The sequence below is a fragment of the Bufo gargarizans genome, chromosome 2 (genome assembly GCF_014858855.1).
Source record: "Bufo gargarizans isolate SCDJY-AF-19 chromosome 2, ASM1485885v1, whole genome shotgun sequence".
Lineage (NCBI taxonomy): Eukaryota > Metazoa > Chordata > Amphibia > Anura > Bufonidae > Bufo > Bufo gargarizans.
This window is the reverse complement of record NC_058081.1, coordinates 642,323,140-642,349,885: the sequence shown is the minus strand read 5'-3', so window position 1 is coordinate 642,349,885 and position 26,746 is coordinate 642,323,140. Positions and strand designations below refer to the sequence as shown.

The 26,746-nt window shown below is 45.0% G+C and overlaps 1 protein-coding gene across 1 annotated transcript in view; it reads right to left on the bottom strand.

The window, feature by feature from the left end:
- The window catches only part of FOXJ3 (forkhead box J3), a 97,246-nt gene that overhangs the window by 30,512 nt on the left and 39,988 nt on the right, over positions 1-26,746 (bottom strand). The window contains exon 3 of the mRNA XM_044278391.1: positions 22,630-23,099. Coding sequence (XP_044134326.1) covers positions 22,630-22,953 — 324 coding nt within the window. The 5' untranslated portion in view covers positions 22,954-23,099. The remainder of the gene's footprint in view (positions 1-22,629; positions 23,100-26,746) is intronic.

The following is a 26,746-nucleotide window of genomic DNA, read 5'->3' as shown; positions in this document are numbered from 1 at the left end:
AACAACCATACTCCTTGTAGTCATATCCTGCAGACATCGCTCTCTATCTGTTCTGTACTTCTGGCTCCACCAAAAGTAGTTAATAAACTGAGAGGAAAGTATGAAGCCGAAAAACTGCAGGACTGCACTACAGAGAATGCATTTACTCGGCTATTTCCAGCAGTCCTATAGACCGTGAATGCTCGGCCAATGTTAAAATTGGGTACTCTGGACCTCTTGTGATCACCAGGGATCCCACTGGTCGGAATCCAAACAATTTTGCAGTTATCCCTTCTTGGGCTACTTTTACACCAGCGTTTTTGCTGGATCAGCAAAAATGCTTCTGTTAGGATAATACCGTTGTATTATCTTTAAAATAGCCAAGACGGATCAGTCATGAACTCCATTGGAAGTCAATGGGGGATGGATCAGTTTTCCATTGTGTCCAAGAAAATGGATCTGTCCCCATTGACTTAACATTGTGTGTCAGGATCAGTCTTGCTCCACACCACATCACGGACAGAAAAACGCTGCTTGCGTGACTGATCTCAATAGCGGAAAGAGAAAGTGCAAGTGTGAAAGTAGCCCAAGTCCATCTCTCCTGGAAAAATCTATATCTGGGAGAGCTTGGTGACAACATAGACGGCTGTTATTACAGCTCCGACACACACATGTAGCAATAAATGGTCTTTTTCATAATGTGTTAAAAGGATTTTGTCTTGTACTGTGCCAAGTGGAGGAACGTAATTCCATTCAGCCCTGACCCATAATGACCAAAAATGGTTCAGTTTTTTTAGGAATGGGGGCTAACTTCTTTTAAGCAACTTAAGGGGATTTTCCAACTTTTTGTTATACTGGATAAGTCATCAGCATTTGATCGGTGGGGGTTTGAGACCCGGGAACCTCACCAATCAACTGTTTGAGAAGACCACGCGCTCCTATAAGCAGCTTACCCTGGCCACTGAAGTCACATTCATCGGTCACGTGGCCTAGGCGCTGCTCAGCCCTATTCAAGTGAATGGGGTTGAGTTGCCATACAAAGCATAGGCGCTATCCAATGTACAGCGCTGTGCTTGGTAAGCTGTGAAGAGGCAGCAGCACCCAGTGGAGAGTCGCGATCTCCTCAAACAGCTGATCAGCGCGGACCCTGAGTGTCGGAGCACCACCAGCCAATCAGATACTAATGGACGATCCTGAGGATAGGTCATCAGTATAATTTTTTTATAAAAAGTCAGAAAACCCCTTTGGTAGACACTTGCAGAACCATTGAATATGACATCATGGCGCCCTAATGTCCATGGCACTTACCCCGGTGACATATGAATTTTAAAGAAGCAACAAATATAGAACATGCACAAAAAATAAAAATCCCTGCCCTTCCTTTATCTCCTCATTCCGTTCGATCATAATTTCACATATATCCCATATTAAGCCTTAGGCCTCATGCACACAACCGTTTTTCGGGTACGCATCCGAGCCGCAGTTTGGTGGCTCGGGTGTGGACCCATTCACTTTAATGGGGCCGCAAAAGATGCGGACAGCACTCAGTGTGCTGTCTGCATCCGTTGCACCGTTGCGTGGCCCTGCAAAAAAAAAAAAAAAAAAAAAAAAAACACAGCATGTCCTATTCTTGTCTGTTTTGCTAGCACCACAATCCTCTGGTTCTCAGCTTTAAAACAAGACCTGGCTCATATACCTAAGCAGATACAGAGCTGAAGATAAACAACATTTAAGCAGCTTCAATCTCTCCTTCAGCGGGCTGTGATCTCAGGCAGCGAGAAGAAAGAGGGGTGGTCAGTCGGGACGTGCAGACAGGCTGCAAGGAGAGGAGAAGAGGTATAGGTCCTCCTGTGAAAATGTTTATGACCCCATGGGGAGGGGTAAGTGACTTCTGCATAAGTTTTCAATCCCATCAGAGAGAATACTTGCTATCTGACTGTTACTGACAGGGATAAAAACCTGATCACTTGCTCATCTAACCACCCTCTGTGGCTAATTAGGATTTTATTAATTCCCCAACCCAGATGTTCACCAGACACTTGCACCACACACACAAAACTAAATAAAGGTTACATATTACACGGTCCCTATCCTGCATTACACCCATCTGAGAATGAACATGCTTAATATTTGGCATTTGACCAAGATATTTTTCTCACCCAGCATGGGTATATGTAAAATGACACCCCAAAACACATTGCCCAACTTCTCCTGAGTACGGCGATACCAGATGTGTGACACTTTTTTGCAGCCTAGATGCGCAAAGGTGCCCAAATTCCTTTTAGGAGGGCATTTTTAGACATTTGGATCCCAGACTTCTTCTCACACTTTCGGGCCCCTAAAAAGCCAGGGCAGTATAAATACCCCACATGTGACCCCACTTTGGAAAGAAGACACCCCGAGGTATTCAATGAGGGGCCTGGCGAGTTCATAGAAATTATTTTTTTTTTGCATAAGTTAGCGGATATTGATTTTTTTAGTTTTTTTCTCACAAAGTCTCACTTTCCGCTAACTTAGGACAAAAATTTCAATCTTTCATGGACTCAATATGCCCCTCACGGAATACCTTGGGGTGTCTTCTTTCCGAAATGGGGTCACATGTGGGGTATTTATACTGCCCTGGCTTTTTAGGGGCCCTAAAGCGTGAGAAGAAGTCTGGAATATAAATGTCTAAAAATGTTTACGCATTTGGATTCCGTGAGGGGTATGGTGAGTTCATGTGAGATTTTATTTTTTGACACAAGTTAGTGGAATATGAGACTTTGTAAGAAAAAACAAAAACAAAAAAAATTTCCGCTAACTTGGGCCAAAAAAAATTCAGAATGGAGCCTTACAGGGGGGGTGATCAATGACAGGGGGGTGATCAATGACAGGGGGGTGATCACCCATATAGACTCCCGGATCACCCCCCTGTCATTGATCACCCCCCTGGTAAGGCTCCATTCAGACTTCCGTATGATTTTTACGGATCCATGGATACATGGATCGGATCCGCAAAACACATGCGGACGTCTGAATGGAGCCTTACAGGGGAGTCATCAATGACAGGGGGTGATCAGGGTGATCACCCCCCTGTCACTGATCACCCCCCCTGTAAGGCTCCATTCAGACGTCCGTATGATTTTTACGGATCCATGGATACATGGATCGGATCCGCAAAACACATGCGGACGTCTGAATGGAGCCTTACAGGGGAGTTATCAATGACAGGGGGTGATCAGGGTGATCACCCCCCTGTCATTGATCACCCCCCTGTAAGGCTCCATTCAGACGTCCGCATGTGTTTTGCGGATCCGATCCATGTATCCATGGATCCGTAAAAATCATACGGACATCTGAATGGAGCCTTACAGGGGGGTGATCAATGACAGGGGGGTGATCAATGACAGGGGGTGATCAGGGAGTGTATATGGGTGATCACCCGCCTGTCATTGATCACCCCCCCTGCAAGGCTCCATTCAGACGTCCGAATGTGTTTTGCGGATCCGATCCATGGATCCGTAAAAATCATGCGGACGTCTGAATGGAGCCTTACAGGGGGGTGATCAATGACAGGGGGTGATCAGGGAGTGTATATGGGTGATCACCCGCCTGTCATTGATCACCCCCCTGTAAGGCTCCATTCAGACGTCCGCATGTGTTTTGCGGATCCGATCCATGTATCCATGGATCCGTAAAAATCATACGGACGTCTGAATGGAGCCTTACAGGGGGGTGATCAATGACAGGGGGGTGATCAATGACAGGGGGTGATCAGGGAGTGTATATGGGTGATCACCCGCCTGTCATTGATCACCCCCCTGTAAGGCTCCATTCAGACGTCCGCATGTGTTTTGCGGATCCGATCCATGTATCCGTGGATCCGTAAAAATCATACGGATGTCTGAACGGAGCCTGACAGGGGGGGTGATCAATGACAGGGGGGTGATCAATGACAGGGGGGTGATCAGGGAGTTTATATGGGGTGATCATGGGTGATCAGGGGTTTATAAGGGGTTAATAAGTGCCGGGGGGGGGGGGGGGGGGGTGTGTGTAGTGTAGTGTGGTGTTGAGTGCGACTTTACTGACCTACCTGTGTCCTCTGGTGGTCGATCCTAACAAAAGGGACCACCAGAGGACCAGGTAGCAGGTATATTAGACGCTGTTATCAAAACAGCGTCTAATATACCTGTTAGGGGTTAAAAAATTCGGATCTCCAGCCTGCCGGCGAGCGATCGCCGCTGGCAGGCTGGAGATCCACTCGCTTACCTTCCGTTCCTGTGAGCGCGCGCGCCTGTGTGTGCGCGTTCACAGGAAATCCCGGCCCTCGCGAGATGACTCGTATATGCGTCGTTGAGCGCAGGGCTGCCGCCTCCGGACCGCACATCTGCGTTAGGCGGTCCGGAGGCGGTTAAAGAGCTCAGACAGGTGCTACTAAGTTAGATTAAGGCGTGGAGTAGAGGTGGACTTTATAGGCACAGTAACAGGTCTTTTGAGAGCCAAAATTCTTGCTGTTTCTCAGGTGTTCAAATACTTACGGTATGTTCAGCAGTGCAAGGCAAATCAGTTCTTTAAAAATCATACAATGCGATTTCCAGATTTTTTTTAATTCTGTCTGAGTGGGAATGCACCTACAATGTGAATTTCAGACCCACAATGATTGTTAAGTGGGAGAACTTGCAAAATAGCAGGGTGTTCAAATACTTCTGTTCCTCACTGTATCTTTCTGCTTCAGTCTAATTTTTAATCATTAATACAGTCCTGATCAAAAGTTTAAGACCACTTGAAAAATGGCAAAAAATCATATTTTACATTGTTGGATCTTAACAAGGTTCCAAGTAGAGCTTCAACATGCAACAAGAAGAAATGAGAGTGTGACAAAACATTTTTTCAGCATTCAATTAATTGAAAATAACAAACTGAAACAGGCTGTTTTTCAGCTGATCAAAATTTTAGGACCACATGCCTTTAAAAGGCCAAATCTGTGCAAAGATGTGGATTTATTGTCATTTCCTGTCAGGTAGTCACACGTTGTGATGGCAAAGGCAAAAAACTCCCTTTTTGAACGTGGTCGGCTTGTTGAACTGCATAAGCAGGGTCTCTCACAGCGCGCCATCGCTGCTGAGGTGGGACGCAGTAAGACAGTCATTTGGAATTTCTTAAATGATCCTGAGGGTTATGGAACAAAAAAGTAAAGTGGAAGACCCCAAAAAATTTCATTAGCACTGAGCCACAGGATCCGATTGGCTGTCCGTCAAGACACTGGACGATCCTCGACCCAAATTAAGGCCCTTACTAGTGCTGACTGCAGCCCCATAATCATCAGAGGGCATCTGAGACTGAAGGGCTTCAAAAACAAAAAACGTCTTCAAAAGACCTCGTCTCCTTGAATGCCACAGAACTGCTCGTTTGGACTTTGCAAGAGAGCACCGAACATGGGACATTCAAAAGGTGGAAGAAAGTTTTATTCTCGGATGAGAATTTTTTTCAACCTTGATGGTCCTGATGGTTTCAAACGTTACTGGCATGACAAGCAGATCCCACCTGAGATGTTTTCTACGTGCCAGAGTGGAGGGGGCGCCATAATGGTCTGGGGTGCTTTTTCCTTCAGTGGAACAATGGAGCTTACGGGAGTGCAGAGGCATCAAACGGCCGCTGGCTATGTCCAGATGTGGCAGAGAGCATTCCTCATGACTGAGGGCCCTCGTCTGTGTGGTAACGACTGGGTTTTTCAACAGGACAATGCTACAGTACACAATGCCCGCAGGACTAGGGACTTCTTCCAGGAGAATAACATCACTCTTTTGGCCCATCCTACGTGTTCCCCTGATCTAAATCCAATTGAGAACCTTTGGGGATGGATAGCAAGGGAAGTTTACAAAAATGGACAACAGTTCCAGACAGTAGATGGCCTTCGTGCGGCCGTCTTGACCACTTGGAGAAATGTTCCCACTCACCTCATGGAAACGCTTGCATGAAGCATGCCGAAACAAATTTTTGAAGTGATAAACAATAACGGCGGAGGTATTCATTACGGAGTTCATGTTTGGAAGTTGGATTTCTGTTTTGGGGGGTGGGGGGGGGTTTAGGTTTTTTTGGGAGGTGTGGTCCTAAACTTTTGATCAGCTGAAAAACAGCCTGTTTCAGTTTATTCGTTGTTGTTTTCATTAAATTGAATGCTCAAAAAAATGTTTTGTCTCACTCCCATTTCTTCTTGTTGCATGTTGAAGCTCTACTTGGAACCTTGTTAAGATCCAAAGAAGGGAGTATATAGTACAGCGGCTGCAACCTCCTATACCACCTGGATGCGGTGCACAACCCTTGCGGCCTACCCTTGGTCGCAGTGGGGAAAAATTGATATGATAGATAGTCAGGGGGCACTCAACTATCTAGAACCAATGGATATTGTAAATGTATTCAAAGGATTTATTCACATTAAAATTGTTACATTCACATTTAATAAAACCCTAAGGGCTAACACAATAATAAAAAGCGCCAATGCATTGACATACTAAATAAAACTAGAATAAATCTCTAAATCGACCACTGGCTGAATGAATATCTCTGTAAGGAAGTATAACCCTTACATATGCACAGTCGTATATTCGAAGAGTTCTTGGAGGGGCAATGGTCTGCAAATTGAGGATTACTATGGCTATCCTCACATTTCAGTCATGACAGACCAGTGTGTTCCAGTCCTCAATATAGAATAAATGAATAAGTGCTACTCCGCAGAGGGTTAGATGGATAGTCTATGTAGCGGAGGTGAGCAATATTAGGTAGTTGTAATGTGCCAGTGACCCTTAGGCTATCGGTAAATAGCCGGACTTTGGTGTGGTATTTAGTATTTTGTAGTTCGGACTAGTATGTCCGATCAAGGTAAATGTGTAGATAGATTCAATGTATATTATCACGTGTATTTAGTACATTACCCTTCCACACATCATATACGATGGTTTTGATCCTCCTAGACCGAATTCCTATCTTCATGCGGTCAGGACGCCAACTTGGTATGTAGGACCTTCCTGTTGAGACACGTGTTGTCTGGTCAGGTGGCCTATTGTGTCCACGTCATCCAATGTGGGGCGGAGTTTGAAAAAAGTATCAAGCGCTATAGCAGTTGAGCCGCTTATAGCAACTTGTGATGAGGCGCGCGCCTGTTGGTTAATCACTCCGCTACTAAACATGTAGGAACATCACACAGATGGTGATATAGTAGTGTGCCGCTAACCGCATCCAAAAGGAACCGCCGTATCTATACAGACTGTTCATACTGCATTATTTTCCGAATTATTTTGGTTTTTCGATATTTTTATTCGGCGGTTCATTGTGCGAGTCCTTTCCGATTACATCTACAATTACAAGCGATCTATAAGCGATTTATATGTACCCATGTCACTGCACCTGTATAAAGACATCCCAGGAGGATGATGCAAACGCCAACATGGTCTAAGTTTTTATAGTAGTTTTCTCATTTTAGTAAAATAATATATCTTTTTCACAATATAAGGTATTTTTAGGAATATTTAGAATCGGATCCAACTGTGAATAAAAATCAAGAATGAAATAGAATATAGAAAGACTGGAAAAAGTTGTAAATTTCAATCAAGAAATAAAACCAACGAGTGAATTGAAATTGATAAAGGGGTGAAGTGATGTGCGGAAAGGACTCGCACAATGAACCGCCGAATAAAAATATTGAAAAACCGAAATAATTCGGAAAATAATGCAGTATGAACAGTCTGTATAGATACGGCGGTTCCTTTTGGATGCGGTTAGCGGCACACTACTATATCACCATCTGTGTGATGTTCCTACATGTTTAGTAGCGGAGTGATTAACCAACAGGCGCGCGCCTCATCACAAGTTGCTATAAGCGGCTCAACTGCTATAGCGCTTGATACTTTTTTCAAACTCCGCCCCACATTGGATGACGTGGACACAATAGGCCACCTGACCAGACAACACGTGTCTCAACAGGAAGGTCCTACATACCAAGTTGGCGTCCTGACCGCATGAAGATAGGAATTCGGTCTAGGAGGATCAAAACCATCGTATATGACGTGTGGAAGGGTAATGTACTAAATACACGTGATAATATACATTGAATCTATCTACACATTTACCTTGATCGGACATACTAGTCCGAACTACAAAATACTAAATACCACACCAAAGTCCGGCTATTTACCGATAGCCTAAGGGTCACTGGCACATTACAACTACCTAATATTGCTCACCTCCGCTACATAGACTATCCATCTAACCCTCGGCGGAGTAGCACTTATTCATTTATTCTATATTGAGGACTGGAACACACTGGTCTGTCATGACTGAAATGTGAGGATAGCCATAGTAATCCTCAATTTGCAGACCATTGCCCCTCCAAGAACTCTTCGAATATACGACTGTGCATATGTAAGGGTTATACTTCCTTACAGAGATATTCATTCAGCCAGTGGTCGATTTAGATATTTAATGCATTGGCGCTTTATTATTGTGTTAGCCCTTAGGGTTTTATTAAATGTGAATGTAACAATTTTAATGTGAATAAATCCTTTGAATACATTTACAATATCCATTTGTTCTAGATAGTTGAGTGTCCCCTTGTTAAGATCCAGCCATGCTAAATATGATTTTTTTGCCATTTTTCAAGTGGTCTTAAACAATCAGGACTGTATCAACTTTTATGCAATTAATATGAAAAATTACACTGAAATCAAAAAGGTGTCTGTGTGCATAAAGTGCCGAGTGGCATTTTGACAATGTGTCTGCCTTCAAAAACTATGTAGGAATTGGGGTAAATATGATTTTTTTTTGTTTTGTGGTGTAGGTTTTATTTGTACATTCCAAAATTGCAACAAAAAAAACACAAAAAACTGTCCTATCCACCACCCGGCCACCAAAGGGTTAACCCCTTTGTTCTTTTCAGGGTTTCTGCGTGACGTTCATAATCATGCAGAAAACCCTGCAGTCCAACCGAGTAGGAAAGATTATCTCCTACATACTGTAGCATTTATTTCTAGGTTTAATGCTTTATATGATCTGGATGCAGATCAAAACTGTAATATCCATAAACACACAGAGGAGCGAAGCCGTAGACGGTACAAATATACAGACGACATCCGAGAGTCACATAAAGATCTTCTCCAGCCTAAAAGTGTACAACCAAGCTGGAAAGAGGAATCCACAGCGACGACAGCTGCCTGTGTAATATGTCCCAGTGAATGACCAGGAGCGTCCCCGAGATCAATGTCCACACTTTCATCTATGCAGTACAGTCTCATGGTCACTTGGGGGCAGTATCAGAAGTACTGGTATTCGGACTGCAGCTGCTGGCTGGAATGGGGGTTTATTGCCCCGCTCCATACAGAGAGCTGTCTATATACAAGACTATATGGATGTGAGTGTCCCAAGTCCCAATCTGCAGCCACGTCCCCCTCTATCGGAGCTCAGGGAGCAGATAATGACATAATGAACAGGGTTTCTTAGTTTTGTAGAAACTTTTTACAGCAAGACAATGTATGAAATCTTACTTAAAAAATGCTTAAAAGAGTTTTCCGAGATTTTCTTACTGATGACCCATCCTCAGGGTAGGTCACCAGTATGTGAACGGTGGGGTCCGATCCCCACCGATCAGCTGTTTGGTAAGGCAGAGGTGCTCCTGTGAGCGTTGCGACCTTCTCTGTGCTTACCAAGCGCAGCGCTGTACGTTGTTGTGCATGGCATCGTGCTCAGCCCCTTTTACTTCTATGAAGCCGAGCTGCTCTTCGGCCATGTGACCGATGAATGTGCCATCACTGGCCTAGAAAAGGTAGAGAAAAGGCCACGGCGCTCACAAGAGCACCACCTCCTTCTGAAACAGCTGATCGGCGGGAGTCCCAGGTGTCAGACCCCCACTCATCAGATACTGATGACCTATCCAGAAGACAGGTCATCAGTATTAAAATCTCAGAAAACTCCTTTAATGTTTTTGCAGAACCTCCTGCTCAGACAGGCTGTTTAACCCCTTAAAGGGGTTGTCATTTTATTATTATTTTTTTTTCATTCTACTAATTAGAAAAAACTAAAAAATTAACTTCCTATCCGGAGCCCCCTCTAGCGCTGCCACTCTCTTCCTCAGGCCGCAGCCATTGACACATTCCTTTGGGTGCAGGGTCGACTTCCCAGATATCTGCAGCCAGCCATTGGTCTTGTACCATACACCGCTGAAGATATTCAATGGGTAGAAGGGATACACACCACTATGGAAGCCGCAACAACGTGGCACTGGCTGCATCCGAGGAAAGAAGGTCATTTTTTAACATTATTTTTAGGGATGAGCAAATAGACTGCGGATGAAACAGCCGAAGTCGATTCGCATAACACTTCTTTAGAATAATGTATGGAGCGAGCGCTCGGTACAGTATTAGAATGTATTAGCTCCTATGAGGTGAAGTTATTACTTCGCGAAGTCTCGCGAGACTTCAGATAATAACATCAGAAATTAATTTCTACTGTTAAAAACCTTTTACCGAGCGCTCCGTACAGTGTTCTAACGAAGTTTCATCCGAAGTCGACTCGCTCATCCCTAATTATTTTACCAGGCTTCCAGCACTTCGGTGAAATAAAATAAATAAATAAAATGAGACAACCTTTTCAAAGGACAAAGCTGAATTTGGCCTTAGAGGGAATCTCCGGGAATTAAGAAAATGAAAATACTTACTGTACAAATTACCTTATAATAAATATATCCCCAAATACCTTTCATTAGTTATAATGGCTCATGTTGTCTAGGGAGCAATCAGGGGAAACAAAATGGCCGCCGTACTGTTAGTACACACAAAATCTGTCCTAATCACACAGCAGGACAAGTTACTTGACATCACTGAGCTGAAGAGCTGCCCCATCTCTGCTCCACCTGTCACCCTGAATACAGATGACAAGCTTTTCAGCTGAGAGCAGAATAGAGAGGAGGATGGGCCCCTTTAGCTCAGTGTTGTGAAGTAACTTGTTCTGCTGTGTGATTAGAACAGGTTTTGTGTGCACTAATAGGACAGCGGCTATTTTATTTCTCCTATTGATTGCTCCCTAGACAAAACAAGCCATTATAACTAATGAAAGGTATTTGGGAATATATTTATAATAAATATTTTTTGATAATATTTAATGAAAGTATTTTCATTTTCTTAATTCCTGGAGAAACCCTTTAAGGACGTTTTATCAGTCCACATTTAATCCACCTTTTCTGCAGATCGGATGAGGAACACTTCTGTGCTCTGTACGCCTCCGTATGTCCGTTACGCTGCCCTAAAAAAATAAATATATAATATGTCCTATTCTTATCTGTTTTGCAGACAAGAATAGGCATTTTTAACAAAAGGCTGAACATGCTGATCTGCAAAATGCATAACGCTCTCAGCTAGTATCCGTGTTCTACAGATCTGCAATTTGCAGACTGCAAAACGCATACGGTCGAGTTAATGCCACCAAATTTTTATTTTATTTTTTAAGTACTTAACCCCTTCCTGACACATGAAGTAATAGTACGTCATAGAGGCAGGTGACTTGCGGCAATTTGATGTACTATTAAATCATTGTGATCGGGCCGACAGCCGGGCCCCTGCTGTATCCGCAGTCATCGCTGTAAAAGCCGGTGCCAGCGGATTAACCCCTTCTATACTGCGGTCTGCGCAAACAATGGAATAGAAGGTGTTTGCTGCCAGTGAGTAATCCCATCGGGTGATGAGGACGCAATGGATGAGAAGGCTGCCCAATTCCTTGCAAGGCATTGGGACCTGCCTTCTACAGAAGCCGAGGAGATCCAGCCCCAGGCATGCTCTCCTAGGCAACCTGTTAGTGTATTACTCAGATGTATTGTAATGCATTGCAGAGGGGATCAGACTCCCAAAATTTGAAGTCCCAGAGTAGGACAAAAATAAAGTTAAAAAACAAACAAACAAAAACACACACACATTAGGTATTGCCGCATCCATAAAGACCGCCAGATAAAAACACACACAAAAAAAAAAAAAAAGGGGGGGGGGGGGGGGGGCTTTTTTCTCACCTTACATCACAAAAAGTGAAACACCAAGCGATCAAAAAGGCGTATTCCCCCCCAAAAAGGTACCAGTCACCTCATCCCTCAAAAAATGAGCCCCTACATTGCCCCAAAACGAAAACGAACAGAAAAAAACGTAGCTCTTAGAACATGCCGGATTCCTCTGCCGCAAGTGTGAAAGAGTACTTATGTTTAGGGGTGCACCGAAATGAAAATTCTGGTCCGAAACTGAAACCGAAAATTCAGGATACCCCTTGACCGAAACCGAAACTGCCTTTTTGCCCAAATACTTTTAAAAGACCCCCCACCCCATAACAGTGCCATCCACAGACCCCCCCACCTCATAACAGTGCCATCCACAGACCCCCACCCACCCACCCCATAACAGTGCCATCCACAGACCCCCACCCACCCCATAACAGTGCCATCCACAGACCCCCCCCACCTCATAACAGTGCCATCCACAGACCCCCCCACCTCATAACAGTGCCATCCACAGACCCCCACCCACCCCATAACAGTGCCATCCACAGACCCCCACCCACCCCATAACAGTGCCATCCACAGACCCCCCCCACCTCATAACAGTGACATCCACAGACCCCCCCACCTCATAACAGTGCCATCCACAGACCCCCACCCACCCCATAACAGTGCCATCCACAGACCCCCACCCACCCCATAACAGTGCCATCCACAGACCCCCACCCCATAACAGTGCCATCCACAGCCCCCATTGTACAATTAATAGATTAATAGAAAATAGCGGGAAGGAACTGGGAGGAGGAGCTGGGGGCCGGTGCGTTCACTGTTCTCCGGCCCCCAGCTCCAGTAGTTATAAAATGTTGTACAATTAATAAGAAATCTATTCATTTGGCCCCCCTCTGCAGTATTACAGTCCCTGCACACTGACATTGGCAGCACCAACAGATAGTGTCTGACTGTGCGGGGACATACCCCCACCTGGTAACAACCAGATGGACCATTATTGCAGACTACTAGCATTCATTCGTATTCATGATTACAATATTAGAGGGAAAGGAAAAGGTTATTTGGGAAAAGTACAATTGAAAGGAGGCTCTAGGACCCCCTTGGCCGCCTCTAGCCTGGATACAAGATGAGATACTATAGGGCAGTGATGGCGAACCTTCTACAGACCGAGTGCCCAAACTGCAACAAAAACCCACTTATTTATCGCAAACTGCCAACACAGCAATTTACCTTGAATACTACAGTCCAGTATAGAATATCTTCCATGTACTTTATCATTTATCTACAATACCCTGCCTACATTCAGTGCGCTGCCTGTGCCATTCATAGTGCGCCCTGCGCTGCTGAATGGCAGGAAAAGTCTAAGGTATATTGGTACACCATAGACTTTTTCCAGGGTGTGGGTGCCCACAGAGAGGGCTCTGAGTGCCGCCTCTGGCACCCGTGCCATAGGTTCGCCATCACTGCTATAGGGTTTAGAGGCATACAGGTTCTGTATGGTATCCTGCAGCACGTTTGTCCACAGATGTTGTAGTTGGGCTTGTAGATCCTGCACACTGGTAGGTTACTGAAGCTGGTGTCCAAGATGGTCCCATAAATGATTGGCTGGAGATGATTCTAGTGACCGGCCAGCCAAGAAAGTGTTGTAATCTGGAGGCCACATTCCTGGGAAATCCGTGATGTGTGGGGCGAGCATTATCAGTCTGAAAAATGCCGGTTGGAAGTCCTGCCATATAAGAGGGACACATGTGGCCGCAGGATATTAGTGTCCCCTGTACCACTACTAGGGGTGACTGACTTTGCAATGGCTTCCCAGATCATCACACAGGCACATGGAGCTCTGTGTTGTTCAACACCAAAGGCAGGAATGAAGCACAGACCACCAGGCCTCCATACTCTAACCCGACCGTCATCAGATCCCAAGCAGAACCTGGATTTGTTGCTAATGACCATACAGTTCCAAGCCCATAACAGTCCAGTCTTCTCGTTGAGAACATCAGTGCAAACTACGGTGACAGTGGCTGGCTGTCAATGGCAGGTTAATTGGCGCCATGACACCAAATTTCCTTCTGCTAAGTGATGCTGGCAGAGACAGGGTGGTGTAATGAAGGTGCCACCTGCGTCTGGATGGTGAGCAACAAAACTATGGGAGCTGCTCGTTCGAGGATCAAACAATCCTCTTTACTGGTGGTCTTTATGGGCCTTCTGTAGCCCGTTTGCACTCACCTAACCACTGCTCCCAACACCCTGTAGGTGTCTAGGTCAGTATGGCCTAGATGGCTACCAATTTGTCAAAAAGACAATCCTGCTTCGCTCGGTCCAATGGTGTGTCCCCTCTAAAGTCTGTCAACTGGGCAAAATGTCTATGAGTGCATTGTAGAGGCATGTCTAGCAGTCAATCTCTCACCAAGAGGTAAACTACCCAAAAGTAGCCTCTGAAAGCATTTTTCTTAGGGCAGTGGAGGAAGCCTTTTACACCCTTGTGCTAAGACCCAGTGTCTTATGATACCACCCCTGTAACCATTTACATATCTGCCCGAGCCATAGACGCTTGCCAAGTTCTGCAGCAATGCGACATTTCTGTCTTGGGTGCGTTAATTTGTCAATGAGTGCATTTTAACTCCTTCAGTGACGACACATTTTTTCTGCAGGCTAGGAGCGGATGTCCTGATTTGAGAGGATTCTTGGCAAGCATATGGCTGCTGCGGAGTCACAGCACAGAGAATCAGCGGAGATCTGCCTCCTTTGCTCCTAGCCCCTGTGAAAAGGAGATATCTGCCATGATATCCTGGCAACAGAGGAAAAATAAAGAGCTGCGGCTGCCAAGGCACGCGCAAGCGATAATTGCATTCATCAGTGCCAGGGTCTAACTATACTGAGATTTATGACTGGCACAGGCAACAATTGAAACCAGAGGATGAATGGACATATGTCAACTCCGCAGACCAGAGCTGAAGGTCAGATGTTCCATCGCTGCCATGTTTACGTGATCACATCCACCAAGTGACACCTCGTGGACCACATTTAATTGCACCTCAGGTGCCGTGTTACACACCGCATCTATAAAACACTGCTATTTCCCAGACCAGTGGTCCCATTATAAAAACCCACTTGCAGGAGCACAGCTGTCACGACCCTATGGTTATTAAAAGTAGTGTCTCCAGTGCATGCAGACAGGTGCTCCCCGCCACGGCCATGTGTTTTATCTCGTATCCCCGGCCTCCGGCCGCATTGATCGTGAGGGCAATGGAGTCTTTGAAACTGAATGCTACCATATAAAACCACAAAGATGAGAGTACCACAACCTAACATGTCTCCATATTAATGGACAGGATGATGGTGGGGAGGACGGCATCTGGAAAGGTAGCAGAGCAAGTATCAATCTGTGAGAAATAAGAAGAAACTGAATCACATACCAGACCACATATAGCTTAGAAAAACTTTAATACCGCCACATGTGTAAAAACTACCCCGCAAGGTAAGCACAAAAGGAATAGACATGGAGGCTGTTAGAGAGTTTCTGCCCATATGCTAAATAACCAGGAGATATACTACCGTCTATACCCACCGCACACCACTATAGGATTCCTCATCCCTGCTTCTATCACCAAGTATGACTCCATAGAGGTCCTGATTAGACCAAAGTGCAGCTCGGTCTTGATATATCTGGATTTACATCAGAGACATTGCAGGCGAAAAGATAATTTTTGCCAATAAAACGATCACAGCAAAAAATATACCATAACCAGACCCAAGCATCACCCTCAATGTGCCCTGATCACCCACTGGACGAGAAAGACTGAATGCACAATTGTTTGGTTACCACAGAGATGCCCCGATAATGCCATCAGGTACCAGTGTGCCCTGCGGGGACAGGTACAGCTCCTCTAGTAAACTACTTTACATGCACATTGTGTTTGCAAACTAATGAAAAGCTGAAGACTTGCTGTAAAAGGTGGAATAATGTTACTGCAGATCTCGCAGCAGATCCACAAACAAGTCCACCAAACCTGCACGTGGCTTTATGGTTCTACAAATGACTTCCAATGCAGTATATACCGTATCCTGTGCGCACCCGTCTCATTTACAATAGCAAAGCTCCTACTGGATCCTTTCTTAGGGGTTCTTTTTCCGTTTACATTCAGTTTTTTTACATTCATTTCAATAGATCCACAAATAAAAAAAAAAAAAAAAAACTGAAGGTACTCTGCATTTCAATTCAAAGACAGAACAGGTCTTATTAGGCTACTTTCACACTTGCGCTAGGTGGGGATCCGTCTGGTATCTGCACAGACGGATCCGCACCTATACATGCAAAAGATGGTATCCGTTCAGTGCGGATCCGTCTGCATAACAGCTTTTTCAGATCTGAGTTTTCAGGATCGTGAAAACTCAGATCCGATAGTATATTCTAACACAGAGGCATTCCCATGGTGATGGGGAGGCTTCAAGTTAGAATATACTAAGAACTGTGTACATAACTGCCCCCTGCTGCCTGGCAGCCCCCGATCTCTTACAGGGGGCTGTGATCCGCACAATAAACCCCCTTAATTGTGCGGATCTCAGCCCCCTGATCGGGGGCTGCCTGGCAGCAGGGGCCAGACCCCCCTCCCTCCCCAGTATTAAAAGCATTGGTGGCCAGTGCGGCCCCCCCCCCCCCTCCCTCCCCAGTATTAAAAGCATTGGTGGCCAGTGCGGCACCCCCCTCCCTCCCCAGTATTAAAAGCATTGGTGGCCAGTGCGTCCCCTCCCCAGTATTAAAAGCATTGGAATTCTTTATGTTGGTTGTGAAGAAATGTTAAAAGCCCCGAGAAATCCAGACAGAGACAAGAGCCTCGAAAAATGCAGAAAAGCTTCTTAAAAAAGGAAACGTAAATGAACAATTCTCAGGCAGACATGAAAGATAACGGTACTAAATCCGAGCAGAATCACTAACAAAAATGCATTTTGGTCCTGGAAGTGGCTCTGTAGCCAAGTGATTTATACCTTTTCTACTTAAAAGGGGTTGACCCGTGAATTGACTATGGCAGATCACACGAAATAAAATAAAAAATGCAAATAATCTAAATTAAAAACATCTCGGTGTGTAGATATTGCTGTTATGGTGCCCTCTAGTGTTTTTCCCCTCTTGGAGATCCCACCTATGCCAGTGGTCATACATGCTCAGTAGTTTAGTCCCATCTTCACATGTCGGTGGACATTCTGAGAGGGAATCAAAAGAACACTAGGGGGCGCCATAACAACAAGTATGTAGCAGCAAGAGGCAGAGCTACACAAAGAAGCATATTTTTTTTCAGTCTACAAACTGAAACATGTTTTGTCCGAGAAATGTAATATTTTAAATACACATAAGGGGCTTGTTCAGGGTTTAAAATAAAAATGGCTGCTTACTTTCAAAAACAGCACCAACTCAAATGGGTCTGATCTGCAATACTGCACACAACCTGTGGAGGGGTGCGGTGCTGTTCTGGAAGAAAGCAGCCATATTTTGTAATCCCTTTAAAAAAATAAATTCAAAATTAGTTTTAAAATACTAGGAATTTCCATTCAATTTATGTGAAGAAACCCTTCTAATCGATAAGGGAAGGGGGGGGGTTACCCTTTACTGTGTTGTCATGCAGCGCCCCGATGCTGCGTCATAGAGGCCTCAGGGACGGGGGTTATATTTCAGCTCTCTACCGCTCTCACATTCCTGGCCGTGGCCCTCACAGATGCAGGATTGGGAGCTGCACATCTGGAAACTTTCACTCTCAGGAGGAAATCTTCCCCCGTCGGGACGTCTGCTGGGAGCACTGGATGAAAACTATATAGTCATCTAATGGCTACAACCAGCTGCTGTATTTTTATAGCATGGCCCATGAAGTTTACGGTGGGGGAGGGGTCCTTTTATACAAGATTTTTTTGAGCTCATGGACGAGGCAATTCACAGACCCCGTACGTCAGCACCTGGGGTTCCTTCTGACCTATGCAGCATGCCACCAGCAATGGGACATTCTTCCCAGAAATGGCCACGGCCTCCTGGAAGATCCTAGCTTTCTCCCTTTCTTAAAACTGATTTAGGGAAAAAAAGGAAATTTTAAAAGGTGATTTTAAACACACAGGACAAAACCAGACAGTCCTGTACCTGTCCACAGGTCGTCTGATGTATTGCTGGTTACACCAACTTACATCAATTGAGTTATCCAACCCCTATAATGCCCCACAAAATGCCCAGACCCCTCATACTGGCCACACTTGCCCCGCTCTCCGTGTCGCTTCTGATGCCCTCACGGCCACCGCTGCATCTCCCTGTCGCACGGATCAAAAATAAAAAAAAAAAGGGGGGGTGGGGGGGGACCGCGACAGGAACAAGTTGCGATACTAGGGACACTCTTTCACGTCGAGGCCTGCTATTGGCTGCACATAACCCACCTGCCCACTCCCCGGCAGCAGGATGTTTTGATCCACGCGTCGGGAAGATGTAGCGGGTGCCATGCGGGCATTAGAAGTAATACGGGTGCCGGGTAGTATGACCAGTATTAAGGGCCTGGGCATTTGTGGGCAGGTGTGGCACTGAACAACGCTGGCACAGGTTTACAATCGGAAAATACGCACAAATTTCGGCACGGATTTGTATGCATTAACTATCATAGCCGCACCAAAATTCACATGTGTTACTTGCAGTTTTTGTAGCAGATCTCACGCTTGCAATGAAAGGGGTGAAATCTACATAAGACACATACAAAGAACTGACACGCTGCGGACTTCACTTTCCACGCAGGTCAATTTACACTCAAAGTGTACATTTGATTTGCCTAATATGATAAAGTTTGCTGGTACTTTACTATGTTAAAAAAAAAACTAAATACCACCAACAAGAGCATAACCCTATCACTTGTGTGTGGACACACGAAAGCCTCTCTACCAAATCACATAGACCACACATGTAATGTAATATTTTGATACCCGTATGGGCCAGCTAAGGTGGGTGCAACCTTTTACTCAGTAGTCGGAGTGGTTTTCTCTACGTAATCCCTGGCTCTTGCCGTCTTGGTCACTTTATCATTATATAATTATTGGATGCACCTTACTGGTCTCTATCACAGCACTCATCCACAAGATTTTATATGTGTTTATTGTTACATTGTGTTTCAATAAAGAGATACTTTGTTATATTACATGTGTGGTCTATGTGATTTGGTACTTTACTATGTTGCGGTTTTCCCACACGAGAACGCGCACAGAAGAACCGCTCATAGTCCACAAGTATGCAGGAAGCCTAAGACCACCATGTCCGACTGCACAGGTTTCCTGCACATCATGTAGCCTATGGCGGCTGGACCATGCGGGCTTACCCGGATTATTCTCATCTGTGAGGGCGCCTGGACTAGGTCTTTTCCCATCCAGCTGCAGATCTGCATTTAATCTGTAATATTATATTCCGTCTAATGAAATGCGCTCAGATCTCTGTGCCGAGCAAAGTCTACACGTTATTATTACTGGGTATGAGGGAAAAATACATTGACAAATCAGTATACGGCTACACGTCATATACTACTACTCCCATCATCAAAACAGAATGATGTCTCACACGACTCCTTCTAGGACAACCTCGGTACAGCAGAGAGACGTTAAATGGGATGTCCAGCTTTTAGACCGTGATGATCAACAGCGATGCAACATGGATGATGCAGAGACAGAGAAGACTCCCTAATGCTAAAGATTTCATTAGCATAAAGAAATCCAGCCACCTGCTCCGGCATAAACGCTCCAGCGGTATCTGTCCAGCCGAAAGCATCTGGATGCCATTGTTTTGAACAGGGATCCGGTGGTTCCCGGCATTATCCGGCTATGCTGCATACGGTGAGGCTGTTCCTCTGCCGGATTTCATAACGCTACTGTGAGATGAACCTGTCTCCGTTATCTTATGGAATATCTCAAGGACAAATAAAAAAAAAATATAAAAATGTATCCAGCAAACAATATGAAGTAAATGTGCGGGTGTCGGCTTCAGTGCAAGAGCGCACAACCCCAATGACAAAGACACGCGAGGACTGGGACTTCATGCAGTGTGTGAACCCATTGGGGGTGACCCCCTCCGATGGGACAAAATTATCTCTTTGGTCTAGGCCACCAAATCAGATCCAGCTACATTGTGCTGGAATGAAAAACCTGCAGTAAAAATCCAAAGAGTTTAAAATCCACACCGCGCGTCATTTTACTCACAGACGGTCTCTGCAGTGCGGGAGAGATAACAGAAGCTTATACGCCAATATTAGAGGAGGAGTACACTGAAGCTCGCCATCTACCATGTGCAGAATATAATACTGGTGTCTTCATGTGCCCCCCAGACAATAAGGCCGGGTGCACCGCTACCGCTGCACCCCCTATTCATCATGTCAGCAGAAAGCCCCTTTAATGCACATAAAATAAAGGCTGGCAGTACTGACATGAATACTTGTGCCCGGTCAACGTGAATATGTGACATTGAAATACCCAGGTGCAATGATCCCCCTGGGTGCGCTCCAGCGTACTATCCAGGATTCGTGACCCTCTTTAAAGGACAAGGGAGTGTTAATCTGCGCCCCTGTAACAGTATGACCCAAGTCCAGGTACACGCAGGGCACTCCATTTTTCTGGTTTGTGGCGTGTGCAGTTTGGGGATTGCTCTATTTGTAGAAGCGGAGCCCAGAGCTATTTATATGCTGGGTGCACGCCGGGTCTCGTCAGTAAAGGTATGCACCTTCCCCACAGGCCATAGTATACGCTGCTTTGTGTTATTCTGATAGATGGGAGACAAAACAATCATCTTTCTGCATAACAGCAGAATTTTAGGCGTTTTAAACATTACTTTAAAAAAAAAAAAAAAAAAAAAGCCACCATGAGAACACAAGCAGTCCTTCTGAAAACTGTGTGTGTGCGCGCGCTATATCAATCAGTGGATACAGCATGATGTGGAGGGATGGTAGTGTCCAGTAGTTAATGTATTCATATATTTCCAGGAGGAATAACAGAGGAAAATCAAAAGAAAAGATTCTCCAGAATTCTTACTTCAAGGGAAATGCAAGTATTTACTATGTTAAAACAGACATGTCGGGAGAACGGATGGGCCTTTTTTTTTTTTTAAACTGGCTTTCCCATCTGGGACATTGATAGCATATCGTTAGGATGTGTCCTCAACATCAGAAAGGGGTGGGGTGGGCCTCACAACAGATCCGCTCTGCAAAATACGGATGCCGTCTGATTGCAATCCACAACTTTTACAGGACTCATTGTAACAAAACAGACAAGAACAGGACTGGATCTATAATGTGCTGTCCAGCTGCACAGATGCGAATAGAGCACAGATGACATCTGCCTGCTGTCTTTTTTTTTTTTTTTTGCAGAACCACAGAAATGAATGGGTCTGTGTGCGATCCGCAAAAAAACACAGATCGGACACGGACCAAAAATACAGTCGTGTTTATCGGGCTCTGTCAGAATGATCAACCCTATTAGACTGCCTGCTATGGCTCATTATCCTGATTAAAATTATAGCTTTCTTTTGTCTGTACGCTGCACAGATGCAGAGATATCAGTGTTTTTTTGCAAATGATCAAGTTGGAGCACAAATGGCGGTTCTCCCTGGAGAACTGCTCTGTAACACCCCCAGTGCTCTGCACACTCCCCGTCCCCTTGATTGACAGGGATAGACATCAGCATGATGAGTGCAGAGCTGTGTCCTAGCATCTACATATCATATACACTACTTACTGTAGCCTTACCGCATTGAGATCTGCTTAGAAAAATAATCTACATATTACTGCTTTATTCACAGGCACACTATATGATTACAGACACCAGTAATAAGTTATCTTTTTAAGCTGTGAAGAAATGCTATAGCTTAGTGCAGGAGGTGCATGGGGTTGCCCCCTGCTTATCAAATATTGATGATCCTGAGGATAGGCCTTCAATAGTAAGAGTGGAAAACCTCTTTAATAATGATTTGGCCATAACATGTGACCATAGATTGCACGGAACACTTAAAAGTAACGTCAAACTTTGTGTTAATTTCTTAATACATATTCAACCCTAAGTCAATTTCCCTGGCCCTGTCTGCCCCCGAAGCAGGGAACAATTAAGAAGGAGCATATACAGGGTTGGATTCAGATGAGCAAAGCCTATCTAAACATGGACTTAGTTTATATGACTGCTGATGATGACAGACTCCCTTTAAGCCCTCGGCTGCTTTGCACCCCATCATCAGCACCCCACAATGTTGTTGCAGAAGTGCTGATAGATGCGCACCAAAACTACTGCTGATGGGGCAAAACAGCTCCTCGGCCTACGCAATCTCAGCACTGTACCACTATGGAACTGCGCAGGAAGTGGTAGGCTTGTATTTAATATACAGAGCTCCACATAGTCAGACAGTGTTCAAAGACATACCTGAAGTCCCCACTAGAGGGCTCCTCTTACAACATAATGTTTGTATGTTGAGCTCAGTAACAGTGTAGCAAGCCCCCTCTAGTGGTGACTGCAGGCAGCCTGAATGTATTGTCTTGAATCATTGAGGAGGGGGATAACCTGTATGATTAGGCAACTACACCTATTCTGAAGGTAGCAGAACTACAATATGGAGACTATAGGCTGAAAATCAGTCGTACGTGCAGAGCACTTACCTTCCAGCCACTTCCAGCCTCCTTATAGTAGGGGAAATTATCACAGATCCACTGGTAAATCTCACTAAGAGTCATTTTCTTTTTTGGTGAACTGTTGATAGCAAAAGTAATGAGACTGGCGTAACTATAGGGGGGCTTGCCGTCTTTGTGCTGCTGTACTTCCTCCTGGTCCAGTGTTGTGTTGGGGTCGATGAGGGCGCTCTTCTTGGAGATCCCAGATCCGTGGGTGTTCTGGTTGGAGTCAGCATTTTGAATGGCAGCTCTTACTGTCAGCTGGGGAAGCCAGTCCATAGAGGTGAGGCTGCTCTCAAGTTCTGAAGTCATTTTGGGGGTTCAGTTTATATGTATATAGTTATATATTCTTTTTTTTTATATACTGTGCTTCCAGGTGGAAAAGAAACAGGAAAACGTTCAGGTGTCCAGGTAGTGTAACTTAAGACTTCCAAATGAAGGGATGACCGATGCTTAATCTGAAAGGAAAAAAAACACAGAACAAATAAGATTACAACATCTAAAACAACATTTTTAATTCAAGACTCCCAAAGTCAAGGTGGAGCATAATATTAGTGAGCGGATCGATTTTAAAGTCGCCCTCTTCTCTGTGTAAGGTCTCCTGCACTCGGCCGTTCTGTGCATTGAGGACCGCAATTTGTCTTCCCCAATGTACGGGCAATAACCGTGCGGCTGCCACAGACGGATCCAGACCCATTCAACTTGAATGTGTCCATGATCTGTCCCCACTACAAAAAAAAAAAAAAAGTTCCATTTTTTTACGGTGTGGAGGCACACTCCGTGGGTCCTTCCGTGCCTCCACACCGGACCTTATGGATTGCGAACCCATTCAAGTGAATCGGTTGACATCCGTGATGCGGTGTGCACACGGCCGGTGCCCGCATATTGTGGATCCTCCATTTGCAGGCTGCAATATGGGCCCGGCCGAGGAATGGCCATGTGCATGAGGCCTAATAGAAAGGTCCTTCTATGTCTAAGTGATCACCACTGAAAGCCGAGCAGCGCCACCACAGGAAAAAAGAAGAATTGCACAGCCAGGGACACTCTATATAGCCAATCTCTCATCTGGACAGAAGATTTCCTTTAAACCTGACATTTTACAAGGACCAATGTTTTAGGCAATTATTGGGAACACTTCAAATGTTCACAAATCTGTTCACAGATTGCACTGCATTTTCATGAGGACAAGTTCCCTTTAAAGATTGAAGTGAGCAAGAGCAGAGTGAGACAGGACTCAAAGAGAGACATCAAAGAGACTGCTGCAGCAAAATAGGAAGTTTATATCTCTGCACAAGTGCTTTATTCAGAGTTATACAGGTCAGTACTTCTCTGTAATGTCCTCCATGATCCTGGGGCGGATACTGAGCGACAAAGAAAAGGTTAGGAAACAGATTCTCCTCTACTTTCTGCATGCAACGCATGGAACCATGTCTGAGAGAACTTCAAACTAGATATTCACTACATACAGGGCAAAACTAGTAAAAATGGCAGACACAAGTGACATAATGGCCAGAAAGTGTATTCCTCACGTACACACAGTGTACTACTGATTAATGCACAGTTTGTTGAAAAGTTAGGTACGTTCAAATGTGATTACCAAATACACAATAAAATACCAGTGGTCCGGCATTCGCCATACTGTCAAATTATCTAGAATCAGGCACATTTATCAAAACTGTCTAAAACTAAAGTGGCCTTGGTTGGCTCTAGCAACTGATCAGACCTCAGCTTTAGCTACAGGCAACAGACAGTTTTGATAAATATGCCCTCTTTAAAAAAATAAAATAAATGCATAACATATAAATTGCAATTACCAGTTCACATGTCACTATTTAGCATTTTATGATAATGTGGGGGGAAAATAAAAAAAGCCTTTTTCCCCAGAGGGGCTATAACTGGGGCGAATCACAAAGAAGGAAAAAATGAAATAAAATAAATTAAAAAAAAAACTTGACTAACAGATTAGATAATGTGTAAGGTTCTTGGGGACACCTTGAACCAAAGATATTAGGGAATATTTGTATTTTAGGAAGGCGACACTGTAAGGGTCCTATTTGACCTAATTTTTAGGACAATTATCGGTAACAAACTGGCCTGTATAATCAAGCAGCCACTGTAGTTTGTTTCATTTTCAAGTACCCATTGACCCTATGTGATCATCTCCATCTACTAGTGCAGTGGAAAGACCCTCACTGATCAGACACTGACAGTGTGATGTTAAAGAACAGGATTTTTTATATTTGCCTCTGTTTTCTGCAGCACATGAGGTAAAAAGTAATGCAAGTAAGTCTACCACCAGATGCTTTATTGCCGAATTATCAGCCCCATCCACCAATACATCACATGACCACCACCTTGACCAGAGTAATCCTACAGCGTCTGCTGGGTGGACCGGAAGTCACTCTTCTATGCGTGCCTAATCGATAGCGCTACTTTAAAGGGGCAGGATGAACTAGTGACAGATACCCTAAGCAAAATGATGGGTCCCTTTTTTTTTGTTAAAAGTAACCCAGTCGTTTTTCTAAAATCTGTACCGAGTAGCTCCAGCAGGATCGAGCACTGGAGTCCGCCTAATAAAGGGCACACACTATAGAATTCTAATACCGTACTTGTGCTCTTGGCTCTAGCCTGCCCCCTGCTGCTGACTGCTGTACTGTAGGAAGAGAGCCTTCAATCAGTAGGGGGGTGAATCGAAGACCCTCACGAACCAGAGGACTTCTTAGTGCATGCACTTTGTACCGTGTGGACTCCAGCACTCCGTTCACACTGGAACTCCTCTATATAGATTTTAACAAAACGAGTGGGGCAACACAAGAAAGTGTCTGACCCTTGTTTCCCCTGAAATTGGCCATGGAGGAGGGGGGGAAAGAGTCAGGACACAATCACACACATTAGATAGTTGACAGATTCCGCCAATGTTCAGCCTCTAACACGTGTGATTGGCCACATGGTTGAAGACTTAATATTTCCCAAAGGGCTCTTTCACACGAGCGGATGCCGTGCGTGGAATCCACTAAATGAAAGCGAGCCAAGCCCCGTTCCGGACAGCAGAGACACGGAGCAGTAACATGATTGATAATGCTCCGTGCCTCTCTGACTTTTTTACTACAAAATCACGGTGACAACTTTATCTCGCTGTGATTTCGTAGTAAAAAGGTCACAGAGGCACAGAGCATTATCAATCATGTTAATGCTCCATGTCTCTGCTGTCCGGAACGGGGCTTGGCTCTCTTTCACACAGCAGATTACACGCAGGGTATCCGCTAGTGTGAAAGAGCATGATGTGGTGCTTTTAACTGGCTTGTTGGAAGGCCCCCTGCTGGCCATCCATGGACCATGTGAACAGTGCAGATCCTCAGTTGCCATATGAATGGCAAACAAAATGAACGCCATGGACGGGGCAGCCACTCTCTAGGCAGTCCCTGGGTGCATCCTCTTCTGGACAGAAACTGGACAGGTTCCGCTTCTTCCAGGGACAGCCAAACAAGAGGTCACAGACGGGGTGGCTGTGGCTCTGCAGTGTGTGTCCAAGGACAGGCAGCTTGGGGCCTCCTAACTAGGACTGCACAGTGCATCCAAATATTAATACCATTTTGATGCATCGACCAATCAAAAGGAGTTTTCCCAAGACTTATTAATTGATAACCTATCCTCAGGAAAGGTCATTGGTATCTGATCGGTGGGGTCCGACACCCGGGACTTCTGCCAGTCAGCGGTTTGAGAAGGTACTGATGCTCGCAGTAGCACGGCAGCCTTCTTCAGCTATTCCTAGACAAAGTGACGTCACATTCTCTGGTCACATGGCTTAGGCGCAGCTCAGTCCCATTAAAGTGAGTGTCGCTGAGTGTGATACCAACCACAACCGCTATACAATGGACAACACTGCTTGGTGAGCACGGAGAAGGCAGTAGCGCACACAGGAGCTCCGGTTTCCTTCTCAAGCGTCAGACCCAGTGTCAGACCGCCACCGATCAGATACTGATAACCTATCCTGAGCATAGGTCAGCAGTAAGAAAGTCTTGGAAAACCCTTTTAATGCTGACATTGTCAGTATTTTAACACTAAGACACGCAGCTTAGAAGCAGCTCTACAGAGAGCCAAAATG